We start from the raw sequence: 20,750 nt of genomic DNA, 5'->3' as shown, positions 1-20,750 counted from the left end.
AATGAAACAAAGGTTAAAGGGGGAAAAAAACACAAGCAACCGCAATAAGTTCACTTTTTCACTAACCAGGTTTTAAAAACTCGCAGAACTGCAATGCGTGCATTTAGACTTTCGTTTTTTTTAAGCGTGTTTAGGACTGTTTCGCTCAGCCGCTGGCACGCACCGGGCGCGTGCTGGGAGCGGCGGGTCACGTGATCTGAGCGGCTTGACCTACTTTTGTCCAATTAGAGAGCGCGCGAGCGTGCGACTGCCCCTCGCTAGTCACGTTGAAACTCACGCGCTGCTGAGGAGAGGCGTTGCTTTAAGTCAGTCTCACTGCCCAAATCACAAACAAACAACAATAATAAAGAGTTTTACGGAATACACGGAAATGTCTTAATCTTGTGACATATTTTCCTCTTCAGAAGTTTCCATGACAACCGGTTGCTAAAGCAATAAACTTGAAAATAGATCGTGATGAGAGGCCACTCTGTTTGAAACACGACCAGCCACATGGCGCAGCATGTGCAAACTGAAAGCCGTCCGCATCACTATCTAGCTCAACAGGTTTTGTTGTTGATTCGTGCGTGCAACTGCTTAGATGAAGCATGTCAGTGCAATGTTAAACGTAAGGGGTGAAATGTAAGAATAAATACACAGGGCGGAGTGCTTAGAAGTGCCTAACCCAAGACAACATTGTAAATACTTACAATGGTATCAGGAAGCAGACTTTGGCTTTAAATACTTTATATATAATGTCTTATGCTTAAACTATAAAGTGGCTGAATTCCCTTCCAAATTTCTAAACCTTTTGGTTGAAAACTATATGAAATGCTATGCTACAGTATGTTCAGTGCTTGATTTTAACAATTTGCCCATTTTGTTGGAGGGCCATCCTAAATCAGGGTGAGAGGGATGGCATAGTATGTGTGATCTCTGATTTTCAAATCCTGGAAGCAGATAAATTTAACAACATGGAGAGAGGGAAAAAAAATCAATACACATGGCCCTGAGCATTTGGTGTATTGAGTTGTGCTGTACACTCTAACTCAGAAATAGCTAAACCCGTTACACTCAGTGCAAAAAGGAAACTGGAAATGATTATATTCTGTTGTCTGGTGTACTTTATTTCCATCACAACAAAATCACAATATATTCCCAAATAAAACAAGGAACATATCTAATCAAAGATTTAAACACATATATTCATAATATAAATATCTTATTAGGCATGTCTTGAAGAGTAAAAGCATTAAGTAAATCAGCACTTAGCAAAGCAAACCTTCAAGATGTATTTTTCAGAAAATATCAACATAAGGCTTGGGGTACATCCACACATGCATTTGTATGCAGGTTTACATGTGTACTATGCCTCTTAACAGTTACTAAATACATCACATAGGCTTACAACAGACAAGACAAGGATTTCTTTGCTGTGTTGAGAATATCAAACTGATAGGGAAAATTAAATAAAGCAATTAACATCATTGTGAATTGTGGGTAGTGTTCAATTCCTCTGGAACAGGTTATAACAAAATAATAAACACTGTTTATTGCTGATTGATTTCAGACAGATTACTTATTAAACTAACTGTGTTCTATTGTACATGTATGTCGGTTTAAGATACGGTGTATTTAAAACGGGTTTCATTATCAGAGCTTCACTAAGCTCACTTAACTTTCTTACAGTTAAATGACAGGATAGTACATAGTTGACTTAAAAGATTTTCTGTAGACTGGAATGTTGAATGGGATAGAAAATGGAAAACGTCAAAGACCAGAGTAAAATAACGGGAATTTTTTCTTTTATGCAAGAAAAAAAGAAATATAGGAATGTATTTAAACCAGGGTCCCTTTTCTAGAGAACTGGCAGTAATAGATATTTAATAAAAAAAAAATCTAAGGAATGACTACTAAAGGAATGTTTTTAGGAAATTGTAGATAGTGTTAAACCAGATAAATTGGAGAGACAACTGCAGAGATCTGGCACTTGCTATTAATTTGGCATCATTTCTGAGCCTCGGTATAATTTTGATACAAAAAGACAGCACATACTGTACTTACTGTAAATGTTGCCAAATGCTCTAAATGTAAATTTTATCAATAGGCACCTCCACCAATGTGCCTTTTTAAAAAGGATCAGACAGTCATAAAATAAAATAACAGAAAAAAATTATTTATATATACATATTGCCTAAATATATATCTAAATATATATCTAAATCTTTATTGATGGTATAAAATGTCTGTCTGTACGGACTAAAAGAGAAAATACAGTACGACACACTAACAGTTTACCTACAATTTGCGTTTTTATATCCCCCAGAAATCATAGGATCTCCCTTTAAATGTTTTAAATTTTATGCTGGTAATATTATTCCGTGTTGGATTTAACCTACTAATTTTTTTTTTAACACAAATAATGTTCAGAAAAAAGGGACATTGTTGTAAGATTGGGTTTAGCCTTCGTACTCTGGTGAGTTCTGCGTTGGCTTGTTTGCCTCTTTTTCAGGCAGACCGAAGGAGTTCATCACAGGGTGGGTCCATGATGTTGTCTGAGTCACATGGCTAAGAAAACATAAAGACACCTCAAGTCATGTACACTCCGGGAAGTTGAGCATACTACTGATACACTCTCTTAAGGTAAAAACTAATTTCACGTGTCAAAAATAGTCAAATCATACGCACTTCGCCCTTATATTAATAATGGAAAGAAAGAAAGGCTGCAAAATGAAATTACAATAACTGAAAGTGATAGCAAAGATAGTTAAAGATATAATGTACCATCTTGTAAGCAACTTACTTAATGTAGTATTTGGTTCCATTTGCAGTATATGCTTCATCCCAGCCATAGGGTAAACCTAAGAGATGATGGATAACATAATAACATCCTTATGTTTATATTTATACATATTTTCTCACATATTTCTAATTACTTTCCTAATATTCTGAGTTTTTTTTTGTAAAGCTTCTTTTCACAGTGACCATTGTAAAAAGCGGTGTATAAATAAAATTGATTAAAACTAATTTATAATATGTTTTAAGGAAGAAATATTTATGTGTGCCAGACCTTTACTAAGTTGCAAGAGTAATCAGGGCCTACATCACACTCTATTCCACTATGTTGACTATATCACTGCGCATTCTGCAGTCTGTCACATGTAAAAACACATGCATCATCCTTCTTAAACTTAAGGTTACCCTGTTTCGTTTCATCAGGTGAGGGCAGGGTGGCAGTCCATGTGCAACTCAAAACAACAGCTCTCCCAGTGGAAAACACTCAGCTGAAACGTGAACAGCGCTCCCTAAGAGGTCACATGCAGCCCAGCGTGTGAGACGCGTTTTCCTTTTTTTCCTCTTCCTCCCCCGCCATTCTTTTCACCTGATCCTTCAGCTCCTGGCTGATTATCTGTCCTTCCCCTCCCACACTACTGCCTCATCATCCTCACTCATCAATCTATCTACCCTTCTTTGCTTTCTTTCTTACCCTTGCCTCTTTCATTTTGAGATCAAAACTAAAGATTCTGTGATCAAGGAGCCTCAAAGTTAATAGATTAAGAGAGAAACATAATTTTAAAACATTAAATGCTACACTATGCTCAGACTATATTGCAGAGGTGGAAAGTAATGAAGGACAGTTCCTTTGGTATTATACAGTAGGTATAATTTTCAAGCTTTTAAAAACTCTGCCTTCTCACTATAAAGCAGGCATCAGTATAACCTACATTTGCCATCCTTTTTAATAGGAACACCAATACACATGCTCTTTCTTGCAGTTATTCAGTTAGGCAATCATGTGGCAGCAGCACAGTGCACAAAAGTATGCAGATTCAGGTCACGAGTTTCAGCTAATAATTACATCAAACATCATAAGGGGGGAAATGTGATCTCTGTGACTTTAACTATGGCATCATGGTTAGTACCAAATGGGTTGTGTGCGGACCCAATTTCAGAAACTGATCACACACCAGTCTAGAGTTTACACAGTATGGTGCAAAAAAAAAAAAACCTTGTGGGTAGAGGGGCTGCAGGCTAAAACACCTTGCTGATGAAAGAGAACAGATGAGAATGACTAGATTGGACTGAGCTATAGTAACTTAAATAAGCACTTTTTACAACCATGGTGGGCAAAAAAGCATTAAGGTAAATTAGTTGGATAGCACAGTTGAAAAGACTGGAAAAAGACCAAAAAAATCTTTTTTTATAATCTTCAGTTTTTTAGTTTTAATCAAACTGTTCCAATGATAGCTTCAGATTCCCATTCTTGGCTGACACCTGATGTGGTCTTCTCCTGTCATAGCTCATACAGTACACTAAACGTCAATGTTTTTTGCCTGCTAAGGTGCTTTTCTGCTCACCAAGATTGTAACGAGCTATTATATGACTTACTATATGCTTCCTATCAGCTTGACCTAGTCTAGGCAATTTCTTCTGACCACTCTTATTAACAAGGCATTTCCACCCACAGAACTGTCACACACTTAATTCATTTTTTGAACCATTCTCTATAAACTCTAGACAATGCTGTGTGTGAATATCCCAGGAGATCAGCAGTTTCTGAAATCAAACCAGCCCATCTGGTACCAACAAACATGCCAAAATTAAAGTCACAGAGATCACGCTTTGTTAATAGATGATTAAGGTAAACATTTACTAAAGCTATTAACCTTTATCTGCAATGTTTTATGAATTTGCTGCAGCCACACAATTGGCTGATTAGATTTATAAATGGACTGATACACTGTAATAGTGGACAGTTGGGGTATGTATTTTTCAAACGTTGACTTTGGGCTTTGGAAAGATTCAAACACATGATTTAATATACTGTATACTGTACAAACATAAAATATGTTATAAAAAAATTATACAGTATATGTGTTGTCTAACACATAAATATGTGTTGTCTAACACACTAAAAAAGATAGCAAAATCATGCAAATTTAGTGAGAAATAACACATGCTGTCGAACATGCTACACTAATTTCACCAATAAGAAAAACATTGTGTCATGTAAAGTGTTGGCGCAGTGTGGAGTTTCTGGTCAGGTTTTGCCTGTGTCTGTGTGGATTTCTTCATGGATTTTCCAAATTTGTCCCCCTTCCAAAACATGCTAGTAGGTGGATTGGGTAATTTATAATTGTGCATAATTGCCCCCAGATGTGTATGAAAATGTAATTGTAAGTGCATGGTACCATGAGATGAAATGGTGTCCCATTCCCTATATATTCCTGTAAGGTAAAGTGTTTTATAGTATGCTCTGGAACCACTGGAACCCAGAATAAAGCAGATACTGAGAATGAGTAAGAAAGGAAAGTCCATGACCAGATAAGACGAGAGAAACTTCTGTTTGGGCAAGCATGTCGATGTGTTTGGCTCTGCTGTTTCATCCATCAACATCTAGACGTGCCCAACTCCATTCCTGGATATCATCCACCCTACAGAGTTGCATGCCAACAGACCTGGCTGTAAATCCTATATGCTCCTGAAGGTTGTAATTAACTGTATCAGGTGTGTTAGATTAAGCAGGACTCAAACATATCAAAGATGGTAAATCTTCTGGATTAGGGCTAGGCAACCATGCTACAGACCAGCCAAGTATATTTGTATGGACATTAAATTACCATTATTCATGGAAATACAATATTTAAAGCAGAATCTTTCAACTTCAATCTATATAAACTTACATTCTATATATAAAATAAACCTACTAACTTTGCCATGTAATAAATCCCAATTACTAAACAATAGTGTAAGCTCTGTGAGGAAATAAATACAATTTAAAACTACAAAAAAACAACAACACACAAATAGATATTTTCCAAGCTACTTTATTTTTCATGATCCTGCTCTAAATCTCAGTGGAGGCAATTAGCAACTTGTCTTTAATAAGTTTATATATGGACCAATATAAGGTTATGATAACTACATATTTGTATAAGAATGACAAAAGATAGACACTTCTCTTTAAAATTAAACTTACTGAAAACAGTGCTTTAAAGTCATAATCAGAGGTAAATAATTAGTTAAATAGCCTAATGATTGATTTAAGTTATTTGAAACTAAAATACAATTTTCTGTCACCAAATAGGTCTGCTTTGCTTTAATAAGCCCCCTTCTGTTTCAAATTGACACTGTTGTCTGTGTCGTTGTACAGCGCCTGCTTCCTGCAGAGTGCTGCGTGACACCAAATGCTTTTGAAGAACCTGACAATTGCCTTTTCAGAGATTTGTATCCAGGCAACGACTGCAGCGCTGAGGCAAATCAGACCCGATGGGCGTATTGTACCAGGAAATGCACCTTGAATTGTGCTTCCTTATTGGATTGACCTAATTCCTTTCACACTGTATGCCAAAACCAGATTATGAGACTTTTTTCCCTAATTAGTTTATTCCATACTTTAATATGTTCTGTTAATGTATAACAGTGAAAAGATCATTTGACCAACGCAATACCATATTATTAAGAATAAAAAATGAAAAAAAAGACCATACAAAAGTGCTATATTTATATTTATGTATATATATTGAACAGTAACTGTATGTATGTTTGTAAGTATACAGTATGTACAGAGTGTCCCAATGTATACACACTTTAACAGTTGTTATCCATGACCATGTTTAGAACTCGATTTAAATTATGGCAGCAATGTGTAACACTATGTTTCCCCTAAAGATGCCAGTAGTTGTAACATCAGAAAATAGGCATGTAATTTTTATCTAGAAGTGTGTATACATTTTACATTGGGCCTATCATAAATACAGTGTGTGTGTGTATATATATATATACACACTGTGCAATCTAAAAAATAGGAATACCATGGAAATGGATTTAGGAATAAGAATATCAAGGAAAGTTTTTTTGATTGTTTAATTCAAAAAGTCATATATTCTAGATTCATCACACATCAACTTCATTTTTAAGACTTTTTATGTTTTAATATTCACGATTACTTCTTACAACTCATGAAAAAAAAGAAACTGTGTCAAATGTTAGAATATTTAATTTTGAGTTTGATCTAAATACTAGGCATAAAGAATAAATACTGTTTCTTCTTAATGTATGAATCTCTTAATGTAGTTCATTATAAACAACCACAATCATTGGGAAGACTGCTGACACTTTTTTAGAAAACAACCATCACATTCAGGCATTTGGGAGACGTACATCATTATACATCTGAGCAGTTGAGGGTTAAGGGTGCTGCTCAAGGGCACAACATTGATAACTTGGTGGTTGTGGGGTTTGAAACTGGAACCTTCTGAATTGTAGTCAAATGCCCCAACCAATGAGCTACCCTTGACTACCCTTACTTTACAGTCTTAAACACCCCCATATATACTGTCATGACCCCTACAGTATATATACTGTATATTCATGACTGTAAAGGGGATATGGGAACAATAACTACCAGCTGTAATGTGCAATTGGTGATGGTGTGTACAGTTCTTACAGACCTACAGACAGATGTGTCTCTTCCAAAAGTTGATGACAAGTTGTTTTTTGTGGGGTTTTTTTAATCATGCATGGTTTAACCTGAACACCCCTTGATTATATATAGATAGATGGATAGAGGGTTAGATAGATAGAGACATAATCTCTCTCTCTCTCTCTCTCTCTCTCTCTCACACACACACACACACACACACACACACACACACTGCTTAGCTAATAAAAACTTGCACTGTCTAATATTCAGTTGATTATAGCATGTATTTACAGGGGCATTGTTTCAACAATATTATGCAGTATCACAACATCTTATATCAGTTTCCTTAATTTTTAACTGTGATCTTGACTAAAGAGTCTAACACTTTGTAAAGTCTTCTTAAGCACATCCCAAAAAGCACAACCTTTCAAACAGCCTCTCCAGGGCAGTAATATTGCAGCCCTGCTGCACCTTGGCATTCTGTATAAAAAAAACAGAGGCGGAATTGCGGTTGTTGTTGTCGTGCCTTTAAGTAAGGAGTAGTGAAAGGGGCAAGATGAGATCATACAGAACAGGGGTCTGACATTTTGAGATGTGTAATGTGTGTGACATGCCACACAGTACACCACTTCTGTTTTGTTAAACCCCACACCTAGTGCAATGCCACAAGGCAAACACTGAGGTGGTTCTGTGTGAATAATCAGGGAAAGCACTAATTTTCAAGAGGTCTTACTATTGTCTTCATAGCACGATTTCTGTGTAAAAGAGTCTAATAATTTTCAATTGCGTTAAGGTCTGTAATTTTTTTTTAAATGAATCCACTCAGAACTACTCTTTCAGAATTTGCCACATTACATTGCTCAGCCTAGACCTGCTGTGTGTAAATGGACCTTTTCTTGACTACTGCATTGTCCAAAAATCTAATGAACCCCTTCAGTCCACTCACAACAGCTGCTGTATTTTTTGCAGAGGGGCCCAAAAAACGTACACACACTGCAACATGAAACATATATCCACAGAAAATGACAGTTACATGATAGCATCAATGCTGGTACAACTACTGACATCTTTAGAGAAAACATAATACTACACATTGCTACAATAATTCAATTTGAGTTTTAAAAAGGGCATACATGTAGATAACAACTGTATATGTTATGCCCAACATAATGATCTGTCATCAATTATCATCAGACAGTTATAACATCCTTAGCACACCATACAGTACATACAGTATACTACTTGTTTTGCACTTTTTCACATTTTAAAGCAATTCATTCCAAATTATTTGAACAATGAATTATCATCATATCACTTACAGTCCACCGCTATGATGGCTTGAACTGTTTGAATAAGCTCCCGAGCCTCCAGAGCAAGTGTGGAGGCTGTTGCAGATGCTTTCCTTCCACTGTCTGTAGCCAGAGTTTGAGACAGTGTAGTCAGCTTTGGCTCACTTTCAGAGCTGTAAAACGTGAAAAAAAAATCATACAGCACTTTTAACCAAATTTGATTTACTTATTTCCAAAGAAGATATAGAAGATATCGAGATCTGCTTTGTCTTAAATAGTATTAGAAATTAAATAATGTACAGGTAAACCACATGGACACGTGGGAAACACATGAAGCTCAACATAAACAGTATGCTATAATATTGTATAGAATTATATCCAGGTTGATGATTGAGCCAGCGACCTTGGAGCTGCACAAACATTGCAGATAAATATAAAGCTCTTTGGCTGCCCAGCACCGAGTTCATGTCCAGGAAAGAAAGTACAAAATTAAATACCTACTGATGGAAAAATATTAACCCAAAACATAATGTGTGAAATCATTAATTAATTATGGTAGAATTCTAGTGTAAATATATTATAACTGTGTATATACTGTACACTGTGACTATCAGTTCTGCTTCAGTCTTTCTTGCATCCAATCTTTTTTTTCTCAGAACTCTTCAACCTCAATCTCTAGTGCTTAAAAAATTGTTTTTATGCTTTTCGTTATGAAAGCTATACAGAAATGACCTCCATTTGACCTGAAAGGAACAAAAGCACACAGACCAGGCAGCATGAATGGAACAACCCATTGTCCAGCATGACACCTAATACAAAATATGTTAGTGGTGAAGGGGCTTCATGTGTTCAGGCCCACTGACACAGATACAGAGTTATGAAACATAAAAAAAAATATTGCACAATTGATAAATTTTCAGGGCACGCACAGTCAGATGCATGAAGTAGTACGTTGCATACAAGTATAGCAAGCATATAGGATATAAAATTCTCAAGAGCGTTCTCTATTTAATTAATTTATTTCCACTGTAGCCTTTTTATTTGGCAACTAAAATGTATAATAATTTAATGCACATCTTTTTTAGCAAGCAATCCAATTTCACACTTTTTAAATGACCACATCCACATTCTCAATATTTTAATATTTCAAGACTTCAGACTATCTGGTGTCACCCAGTGTGTATATACTCACCTAAGGGATTATTAGGAACACCATACTAATAAGGTGTTTGACTCCCTTTCGCCTTCAGAACTGCCTTAATTCTATGTGGCTTTGATTCAGGTGCTGAAAGCATTCTTTAGAAATGTTGGCCCATATTGATAGGATAGCATCTTGCAGTTGATGGAGATTTGTGGGATACACATCCAGGGCACGAAGCTCCCGTTCCACCACATCCCAAAGATGCTCTATTGGGTTGAGATCTGGTGACTGTGGGGGCCATTTTAGTACAGTGAACTCATTGTCATGTTCAAGAAACCAATTTGAAATGATTTGAGCTTTGGGACATGGTGCATTATCCTGCTGGAAGTAACCATCAGAGGATGGGTACATGGTGGTCATAAAGGGATGGACATGGTCAGAAACAATGCTCAGGTAGCCCGTGGCATGTAAACGATGCCCAATTGGCACTAAGGGGCCTAAAGTGTCCCAAGAAAACATCCCCCACACCATTACACCACCACCACCAGCCTGCACAGTGGGAACAAGACATGATGGATCCATGTTCTCATTCTGTTTATGCCAAATTCTGACTCTACCATTTGAATGTCTCAACAGAAATCGAGACTCATCAGACCAGGCAACATTTTTCCAGTCTTCAACTGTCCAGTTTTGGTGAGCTCGTGCAAATTGTCGCCTCTTTTTCCTATTTGTAGTGGAGATGAGTGGTACCCGATAGGGTCTTCTGCTATACTTTATGCTGTTGTAGCCCATCCGTCTCAAGGTTGTGCGTGTTGTGGCTTCACAAATGCTTTGCTGCATACCACGGTTGTAACGAGTGGTTATTTCAGTCAAAGTTGCTCTTCTATCAGCTTGAATCAGTCGGCCTATTCTCCTCTGACCTCTAGCATCAAGAAGGCATTTTCGCCCACAGGACTGCCGCATATTAGATGTTTTTCCCTTTCCACAACATTCTTTGTAAACCCTAGAAATGGTTGTGCGTGAAAATCCCAGTAAGTGAGCAGATTGTGAAATACTCAGACCGGCCCGTCTGGCACCAACAACCATGTCACGCTCAAAATAGTTTAAATCACCATTTTTTTCCATTCTGACATTCAGTTTGGAGTTTAGGAGATTGTCTTGACCAGGACCACACCCCTAAATGCATTGAAGCAACTGCCATGTGATTGGTTGATTAGATAATTGCATTAATAAGAAACTGAACAGGTGTACCTAATAATCCTTTAGGTTAGTGTATATATACAGTACACACACATACTATACATATATACAGTATACATGTGTGTGTGCGTGTGTGTGTGTGTGATTCAACCGATTACTTTAGCTCTTTTTTTCCATCAGGAAGTAAAACTTATTTTGTTTTAAAGAACGATTTGCAGACCTATTCTCTCTTTAGTAACATTTCCTTAACACACTTTTAGCTAACTAACGCACATGGCCACATTAGCTATTTGATTCAGCTGCAATAATTATTATACATCTGTGGTAAGGTAACTGTGTAAAGTGGGAGTGTAGGTATCTTTGCTCACTGAATCTTTATAAATAGTTCACAGTGAGTTGCTCATGTGTCATATATTAATTGCATTAATAGTGATGATGGTTATCATTATGAATAATATCATAACTTACTAAACCTACTATCCCAAATTATATAAAAACTGAACATTTTAATGAACATACACTGTTATGTTTATTTATAATTTGAAATAATATGCAGTTTGCAATGTAAACACTAATAAGTTGTTTTGACACATACAAAACCACTTTATATGGGGCAGTGTTGTACAAATGGGTGTGTGTCTTGCAGAAGGCTGATCCACTCAGACAGACAGTAATATCTGTGGTATGTAATAATAAAAGACGCTGTTAAGGCGTAGCTTAGAGTTGTGAATTAGGGTGATATTAAAACATTGTATCATAAACTGAGTTTTCAACACCACATGAAAGTTTAAATTATGTGTACATTGGATTTATACATAATATATTTTTTGTCTAGGTTTAGTTTACAGTCTGGACAACAAATGACCAAAACACTGTCAAATTTAAATATTATTTTTTAACATTATTATTTCCAAACAGACTTTTCATGTAATGTAAATAGTCATAAATAATATGCTTTAAACACGTATATTAATTAATAAAATTTATTAACAAACTAAAAAACTAAAAACAAATACTAAAATATGATAATCATTAAGTCATATAGACCTGGGATATTAGATTAGATTAGATTAGATTAGATTAGATTAGATCATCATTATTGTCAGTGTACAAAGCGTATGTACAGAGCCAATGAAATGCAGATAGCATCTAACCAAAAGTGTAGACTATTTACAATAAAAAACAATGTGTTATAACAAACAGAAAATTCAAAAGGTAATATTTATGTACTGTATGTAGTAATATACAGTATAATATACAGTATAATTGTGCAAACATTGTGCAGTGGATAAACATCTCAAAAAGATAATGGTATATATATTGTCATACACTCACCTAAAGGATAATTAGGAACACCTGTTCAATTTCTCATAAATGCAATTATCTAATCAACCAATCACAAGGCAGTTGCTTTAATGCATTTAGGGGTGTGGTCCTGGTCAAGACAATCTCCTAAACTCCAAACTGAATGTCAGAATGGGAAAGAAAGGTGATTAAAGCAATTTTGAGCGTGGCATGGTTGTTGGTGCCAAACGTGCCGGTCTGAGTATTTCACAATCTGCTCAGTTACTGGGATTTTCACGCACAACCATTTCTAGGGTTTACAAAGAATGGTGTGAAAAGGGAAAAACATCCAGTATGCCGCAGTCCTGTGGGCTTAAATGCCTTGTTGATGCTAGAGATCAGAGGAGAATGGGCCGACTGATTCAAGCTGACAGAAGAGCAATTTTGACTGAAGTAACCACTCGTTACAACCGAGGTATGCAGCAAAGCACTTGTGAAGCCACAACACGCACAACCTTGAGGTGAATGGGCTACAACAACAGAAGACCCCACTGGGTACCACTCATCTCCACTACAAATAGGAAAAAGAGGCTACAATTTGCACGAGCTCACCAAAACTGGACAGTTGAAGACTGGAAAAATGTTGCCTGGTCTGATGAGTCTCGATTTCTGTTGAGACATTCAAATGGTAGAGTCAGAATTTGGCGTAAACAGAATGAGAACATGGATTCATCATGCCTTGTTACCACTGTGCAGGCTGGTGGTGGTGGTGTAATGGTGTGGGGGATGTTTTCTTGGCACACTTTAGGCCCCTTAGTGGCAATTGGGCATCGTTTAAATGCCACGGGCTACCTGAGCATTGTTTCTGACCATGTCCATCCCTTTATGACCACCATGTACCCATCCTCTGATGGCTACTTCCAGCAGGATAATGGACCATGTCACAAAGCTCGAATCATTTCAAATTGGTTTCTTGAACATGACAATGAGTTCACTGTACTAAAATGGCCCCCACAGTCACCAGATCTCAACCCAATAGAGCATCTTTGTATGGGGTTTATCATTAGTATGGTGTTCCTAATAATCCTTTAGGTGAGTGTATATGAGTTTTGAATGATACAGTATGTACAGAATACATATACTATAGGGGGAATATACCTATATACAGTGAGGTCAATAAGTATTTGATCACCCTGTGATTTTGCAAGTTCTCTTATTTAGAAATCATGGAGGGGTCTACAATTTTCAGCATACAGTAGGTGAATTTCCACTGTGAGAGACAGAATCTAAAAAGAAAAATCTGGAAATTACATTGTATGATTTTTTTTAACAATTTATTTGTGAATTACTGTGTCAAATAGGTATTTGATCATTTGCTTATCAGCCAGATTTCTGACCCTCAAAGACCAGTTATTTTGCTTTTAAATAGTCCATATAATTCTTACGAAGCCACTCCTTGGTTTTCCTGGCTGTGTGCATTGGGTCATTGTCATGTTGGAAGACCCAGCCACGATCCATCTTTAATGCTCTGACTGAGGAAAGGAGGTTTTTGCCCAATATGTCACAATACATGGCCCCGGTTATCCTCTCCTTAATACAGTGCGGTCGTCCTGTCCCCTGTGCAGAAAAACACCCCCAGAGCATGATGCTTCCAGCCCCATGCTTCACTGTAGGTATGGTATTATTGGGATAATACTCATCATTCTTCTTCCTCCAAACACGGCAAATTGAGTTAAGACCAAAAAGTTCTACTTTGGTCTCATCTGACCACAGGACTTTCTCTCATGACTCCTCTGGATCATACAGATGGTCCCTGGCAAACTTCCGCACAATGCAAGATTTTGAACCATGATGTCTTAGTGTATTACTGATAGTAGAATTGGAAACGATGGTCCCAGCTCTCTTCACGGCATTGACCAGCTCCTCCCGTGTAGTTCTGGGCTGATTCTTTACCATTCTTAGCATCATTGATACCCCATGTATCTACTTAGACTTTGGCTGATTGTGGCTGGACTATTTAAAGGCAAAATAACTGGCCTTTGAGGGTCAGAAATCTGGCTGATAAGCAAGTGATCAAATATTTATTTGACGCAGAAATTCACAAAGAAATTGTAAAAAAATCATACAATGTGATTTCCGGATTTTTCTTTTTTAGATTCTGACTCTCACAGTGGAAATACACCTATGCTGAAGATTGTAGACCACTCCATGATTTCTAAGTAAGAGAACTTGCAAAATCACAGGGTGATCAAATACTTATTGACCTCACTGTACCTAGTAGTGAAATGAAACATAATAAATAATGTACATATTTGTACATATTGTCCATAGTTGTAAGATATGGATAAATAGTATATTTATAGTATCTAAATAGTATAATATAGTATCTTATAGTATATAAGATAAATATATAAATACCCTATGAATATAAATTTAAATACCCTACTGTATAAAATACCCCTATACATTTTTGACCCCATCTGCACACCATAAATTATATTGCAGCCATCAGTGTTATTACTGATACCCTTGTAAACAAACCATACAAAGTTTTATTTCTAAATGTTCTTTAACTTTGGCTTATGCTGTTGTATACTTTTCTAGCTGACATACTAAAAGAAGTTACGATGAAAATACTTACCCAAAAGTCTTTAAAGATTCTTGATTTTCTGTTAGGAAGTCTTGAATGACCTGGTGAAAAAGGATAAAAATTAATGTATGAGTTTCCATAAAAGTGTATTTGTCTTATAAACACTGCTCAAAAATAGTAAAGAAACACTTCAAAAACAGTGATCTAAAAAAAATCTGATTTTAGTGGGAGAAAAATTATGCTGGATATCTATACCAACTAGGTATAGGTAATCACAATGGACTAAGTAATGTGTTAGGAACAAAAGGATGCCACATCGTTAAATGTAGAGAAAAATTATCAAAATACGGAAGACTGAATTCATAGACACCCCCAAAAAATAAAATAAAATCATGCAGCAGGTCAGTCCATTTTGCTGAAATTTAAGTGCAGCAACTCTAAATGGTACAATACTCAATAGTTTGTATGGCCCCACGTGCTTGTATGCATGCCTGACAACATCAGGGCATGCTACTAATAGGGTGGAATACTGGGGGTATCTCCTTCCCGATCTGGTCCAGGGCATACCTGAGCTCCTTGACTGTCTAAAATGTGGTGTCATGATATGGTCAAAAATATAATGTCCCAGGGGTGTTTTTTAAATGAATTTAGGTCAGACAAACGTGGGGGCAAGTCAATGGTATCAATTTGTTGTGCTCCAGGAACTGCCTGTGTACATTCGCCACACAAGACTGGGCATTATCAGGCACCAGGAGGAACCCAGGTCTAAAAGTGGGTCCAAGGACATTAATTGTATACCTATAGTAATGGCAGTCAGGTTGCCGTTGTCTCCCTCCATGGATATGACCCACCACCAAACTGCTTTTGCTGAACGATGTTACAAGCAGGATAACATTTTCCATGGCTTTTTTAGATCCTTTCATGTCTGCCACATGAGTTTAAGATAAATCTGCTCTCATCTGTGAACAGCACAGGGAGCCAGTTTTGTACCTGCCAATCATGGTGTTCTCTGACAAATGCCAATCTAGCTCCACAGGCATTAAGGACAGGGTCCACTAAAGAATATCGGGCTCTCATGCCATCCTCATAGAGATTGTTTCTGATTGTTTGGTCAGAGACATTCACACCAGTGGCCTTCTGGATGTCATTTTGTAGAACTCTGGCAGTGCTTATCCTGTTCCTCCTTGCACAAAGCAGCAGATACCGGTCCTGCTGATGGGTTAAGGACCCTCTATGGCCCTGTCAGGCTCACCTGGAGAAACTGCCTGTCTCCTGGAATCTCTTTCATGCTCTTGAGACTGTGATGGGAGACACAGCAAATATTCTGGCACTGGCATGTACTAATCTTGAAGGTTTTAGACTGCCTGTGCAACCTCTGTAGGGTCCAGATATCACCACATTCTACCGGTAGTGACACTGACTCTAGCCGAATGCAAAAGGAGTTAAAGACAGTCAGAAAAGATGAACTTTGATCTGATGCTACTGTATACTCTAATTAAAAAGTATTCTTAAATTTTTTAATGAATAAATATACATATACTGTACATTTAACAATGTACAGTATACAGTATGTATATTTATTCATTAATATATACATTACTCTCCTTAGAGCAGTTGATATTGAGTTGTGTCTGCTACTTATGCTCTGTAAAGCTTTTAATCTAAGTTGATGTTAAGTGGTGTTTTTTGAGGCTGGTAATTTTAAATGAACTTTTTCCTCTGTAGCAGAGGTAAATTGTGGTCTTGCTTTCCTGGGAAGGTCTTTATGATAGCTGGTTTTATCATGGTGGTTGTAGGTTTTGCAAATGTACTTCAAAATATTGTTCTTGCAAGAACTATTCCAGAACAGCTGACTCTTGTGTCTTAAAATAACAACTGACTCTCATCTTTGTTGTTATTCTTTAATAGTTCTGAAATCTCCAGTTGTTGCCCAAGAATGTTGAAAAATAATAAATAAAAACTTGTGTTCAATTTTTGACTACTTGTTTATATATATATATATATATATATATATATACTGTTGGTCTTTCATAAAGGGCCCTTCCTGGCGCAACACTTCTGACCATTTTATCTGGGCTTGGGACCGGCACGGCATCCAGCGGCTGGGGTTTAAGCATTGGCTAGAAATCAAACCCGGGCCTTTCCCGCACATCCAGGGCACGAAGCTCCCGTTCCACCACATCCCAAAGATGCTCTATTGGGTTAAGATCTGGTGACTGTGGGGGCCATTTTAGTACAGTAAACTTATTGTCATGTTCAAGAAACCAATTTGAAATGATTCAAGCTATGTGACATGGTGCATTATCCTGCTGGAAGTAACCATCAGAGGATGGGTACATGGTGGTCATAAAGGGATAGACATGGTCAGAAACAATGCTCAGGTAGCGCGTGGCATTTAAACGATGCCCAATTGGCACTAAGGGGCCTAAAGTGTGCCAAGAAAACATCCCCCAGACCATCACACCACCACCACCAGCCTGCACAGTGGTAACAAGGCATGATGGATCCATGTTCTCATTCTGTTTACGCCAAATTCTGACTCTACCATTTGAATGTCTCAACAGAATTCGAGACTCATCGAGACACCAGTCTTCAAATGTCCAATTTTGGTGAGCTCGTGCAAATTGTAGCCTCTTTTTCCTATTTGTAGTGGAGATGAGTGGTACCCGGTGGGGTCTTCTGCTGTTGTAGCCCATCCGCCTCAAGGTTGTGCGTGTTGTGGCCTCGCAAATGCTTTGCTGCATACCTTGGCTGTAACGAATTGTTATTTCAGTCAAAGTTGCTCTTCTATCAGCTTGAATCAGTCGCCCCATTCTCCTCTGACCTCTAGCACAGGACTGCGGCATACTGGATGTTTTTCCCTTTTCACACCATTCTTTGTAAACCCTACAAATGGTTGTGCGTGATAATCCCAGTAACCGGCCGGTCTGGCCCCAACAACCATGCCACGCTCAAAATTGCTTAATCACCTTTCTTTCAGATTCTGACATTTAGTTTGGAGTTTAGGAGATTGTCTTGACCAGGACCACACCCCTAAATGCATTAAAGCAACTGCCATATGATTGGTTGATTAGATAATTGCATTAATGAGAAATTGAACAGGTGTTCCTAATAATCCTTTAGGTGAGTGTATACGTGTATGTATGTGTATCTGTGTGTGTGTGTATGTACTGAACTGTATATGGTTGGAATGACAATAAAAACTTACTTACTTGACTTGACATATATATATATATATATATATATATATATATATATATATATATATATATATAGTGGAACCTCGGATTGCAAGTAACGCAGTTTGCGAGTATTTCGCAAGACGAGCAAAGATTTAAAATTATTTTTGACTTAAAAAATGACCAAGTCTTGTTTTTACGAATACTGAGTATCATGTAGCACGCATACGCTGATCGCGTGATTACAACTGAGCCAACGTTTTTTCCCTTTTTTGCGCTGCGGACTTTTGTAATCATCTCCCCTGCTCGGTCTTAAAGCGTGTCTCTTACTGGTATAATCAACATCCAAAATTCAAATTTAAATTCAAATTTTATTTGTCACATACACAGTCATACACAGTACGAAATGTAGTGAAATGCTTATACGACTGCCAGTGACCCTAAAAGAGAATTAAAGTTTACAATAAGAAATAAATATGAATAAAAGAAATACGATAGAAAAATTTAATAGAAAAATTTAATTAAACTAGGAAAAATAGAACTAAAAATAAAAATAGAAATATGCTAGGAAAAATAGAACTAAAAATAAAAATAGAAATATGATGTACATAAAAATAGAAATATACTGTACTGAGAAATATACTGTACAAATTGAAATATACTGTACTGAGAAATATACTGTACAAATTGAAATATACTGGGTGTGCAAATATGCATAGAACAAAGTGACTTTGTGCAAAGGTTATTAAAGTGTCTTTGTGCACTGGTCCAGGATGTAAACGTAAACATGTAGTGTAGTTGTGAAGGTAGGTGTGCAAAGTTATTAAAGTGTCTTTGTGCAATGGTCCAGGATGTAAACGTACAACATGTAGTGTAAATATGAAGGAAGGTGTGCGTGTAATTGTCCATAGTGTCCATGGATGTAAAAAGATTGATTGATTGATCAATTATGAAAATGATTGTGTTAGTTCTGCATAGTGGTGTGGTTGAGAGACCTTATCGCCTGCGGGAAGAAGCTCCTCCTCAGTCTCTCTGTGTTGGCCCTCAGGGAGCGGAATCGCTTCCCAGACCGCAACAGAGTGAACAGTCCGTTGTTGGGGTGGCTGAGGTCCTTCACGATCTTCCTGGCCTTGGTCAAGCACCGCTTGCTGTAGATCGAGTGCAGGTCAGGGAGCTCGATGCAGATGATGCGTTCAGCTGATCGCACCACTCTCTGTAGAGCTCGTCTCTCCTGCATGGTGCTGTTCCCGAACCAGGTCGTGATATTTCCCGTCAGGATGCTCTCTATGGTGCAGGAGTAGAAATTCCTCAGCACCTTGGAGGGCAGTCTAAAGTCTCTCAAGCGTCTGAGGTGGTAGAGACGCTGCCGGGCCTTTTTTACCACAGTGTTGATGTGACAGGGCCATGCCAGGTCCTGGGTGATGTGAACACCTAGGTATCTGAAGCTGTCCACTCTCTCCACTGGGCTCCTGTTGATGACGGGGGTCTGGTAGTTCCTCACCTGCTTTGTACTGAAGTCCACTATCAGCTCCTTTGTTTTACTGACATTCAGGAGGAGATTGTTCCTCTGGCACCAGTTCTCCAGATTTCCAACCTCCTCCAGGTAGGCCGTCTCATCGTTGTTCGTGATCAGGCCCACCACAACAGTGTCGTCAGCAAACTTGATGATGGTGGTGGAGTTGCTAGTGGCCACGCAGTCGTGGGTGTACAGAGAGTACAGCAGGGGGCTCAGAACACAACCCTGGGGGACTCCAGTGCTAAGAGTGAGGGAGGCTGAGACATGTCCGCCCATCCTTACTGCCTGTGGTCTGCCAGTCAGAAAATTGGAGATCCACTGACACATGGATGAGCCGAGTCCCAGGTGCTCCAGCTTGGTGGTAAGTGTGGAGGGAATTATGGTATTAAATGCAGAGCTGTAGTCGATGAAGAGCATTTTCACATAATTCCCCCTCCGAGTGTCCAGGTGAGTGAGAGATGTATGGAGGAGATGAGAGATTGCATCGTCCAGGGAACGGTTTGTACGATAAGCGAACTGTAGTGGGTCCAGTGTGTCTGGTAGTGAAGAAATGATGAAGTCTCTGACCAGGCGTTTAAAGCACTTCATCACTACTGAGGTGAGGGCTACAGGGCGATAGTCATTGAGGGAAGCAGGATGAGGTTTCTTTGGGACAGGAACAATGATGGACTCTTTGAAGCATGTGGGGATCACCGACTAAGATAAAGAGATGTTAAATATCTCAGTGAACACAGGTGCTAGCTGGTCTGCGCAGGCTCTGAGAATACGGCCTGAGATGCCGTCTGGTCCTGCTGCTTTCCTGGTGTTCACTCTCTTGAAGGCTCTCCTCACGTCATGCTCGGTGATGATGAACGCGCTTCCGGTGCTGTCAGTGACTTCCTGTCTGCAGCCGTTAGCGCCGCTAGCATTAGCATCGCTAGCGTCTTTAGCTGCAGCCTCGAAGCGAGCATAGAAAGTGTTCAGCTCGTCTGCCATAGACACGTCTGCGTTCATCATACCGGATGTTGGTGCTTTATAGTCCGTAATTGTCCTTAATCCCTGCCACAGGCTCCTAGAGTCACTCTGCTGGAGTTGTGACTCTAGTTTTCTCCCGTAGCCCTGCTTCGCCTCTTTCACCGCCTTCCGGATGCTGTATGACGCAGCCTT

At 38.3% G+C, this 20,750-nt stretch overlaps 1 protein-coding gene across 1 annotated transcript in view; it reads right to left on the bottom strand.

Moving 5' to 3' along the window:
* Positions 1 to 2,416: 2,416 nt before the first annotated feature.
* stxbp4 (syntaxin binding protein 4) overlaps positions 2,417 to 20,750 on the bottom strand; it is a 38,542-nt gene continuing 20,208 nt past the window's right edge. The window contains exons 19-22 of the mRNA XM_053511970.1: positions 14,961 to 15,010; positions 8,725 to 8,867; positions 2,783 to 2,840; positions 2,417 to 2,547 (exon numbers count right to left, since the gene is read on the bottom strand). Of these exons, the coding sequence (XP_053367945.1) occupies positions 2,439 to 2,547; positions 2,783 to 2,840; positions 8,725 to 8,867; positions 14,961 to 15,010 (360 nt within the window). The 3' untranslated portion in view covers positions 2,417 to 2,438. The remainder of the gene's footprint in view (positions 2,548 to 2,782; positions 2,841 to 8,724; positions 8,868 to 14,960; positions 15,011 to 20,750) is intronic.

Source organism: Clarias gariepinus, chromosome 14 (genome assembly GCF_024256425.1).
Source record: "Clarias gariepinus isolate MV-2021 ecotype Netherlands chromosome 14, CGAR_prim_01v2, whole genome shotgun sequence".
Classification (NCBI taxonomy): domain Eukaryota; kingdom Metazoa; phylum Chordata; class Actinopteri; order Siluriformes; family Clariidae; genus Clarias; species Clarias gariepinus.
Note: the sequence above shows the minus strand (reverse complement) of the source record. Positions and strands in the feature narration are given on the sequence as shown.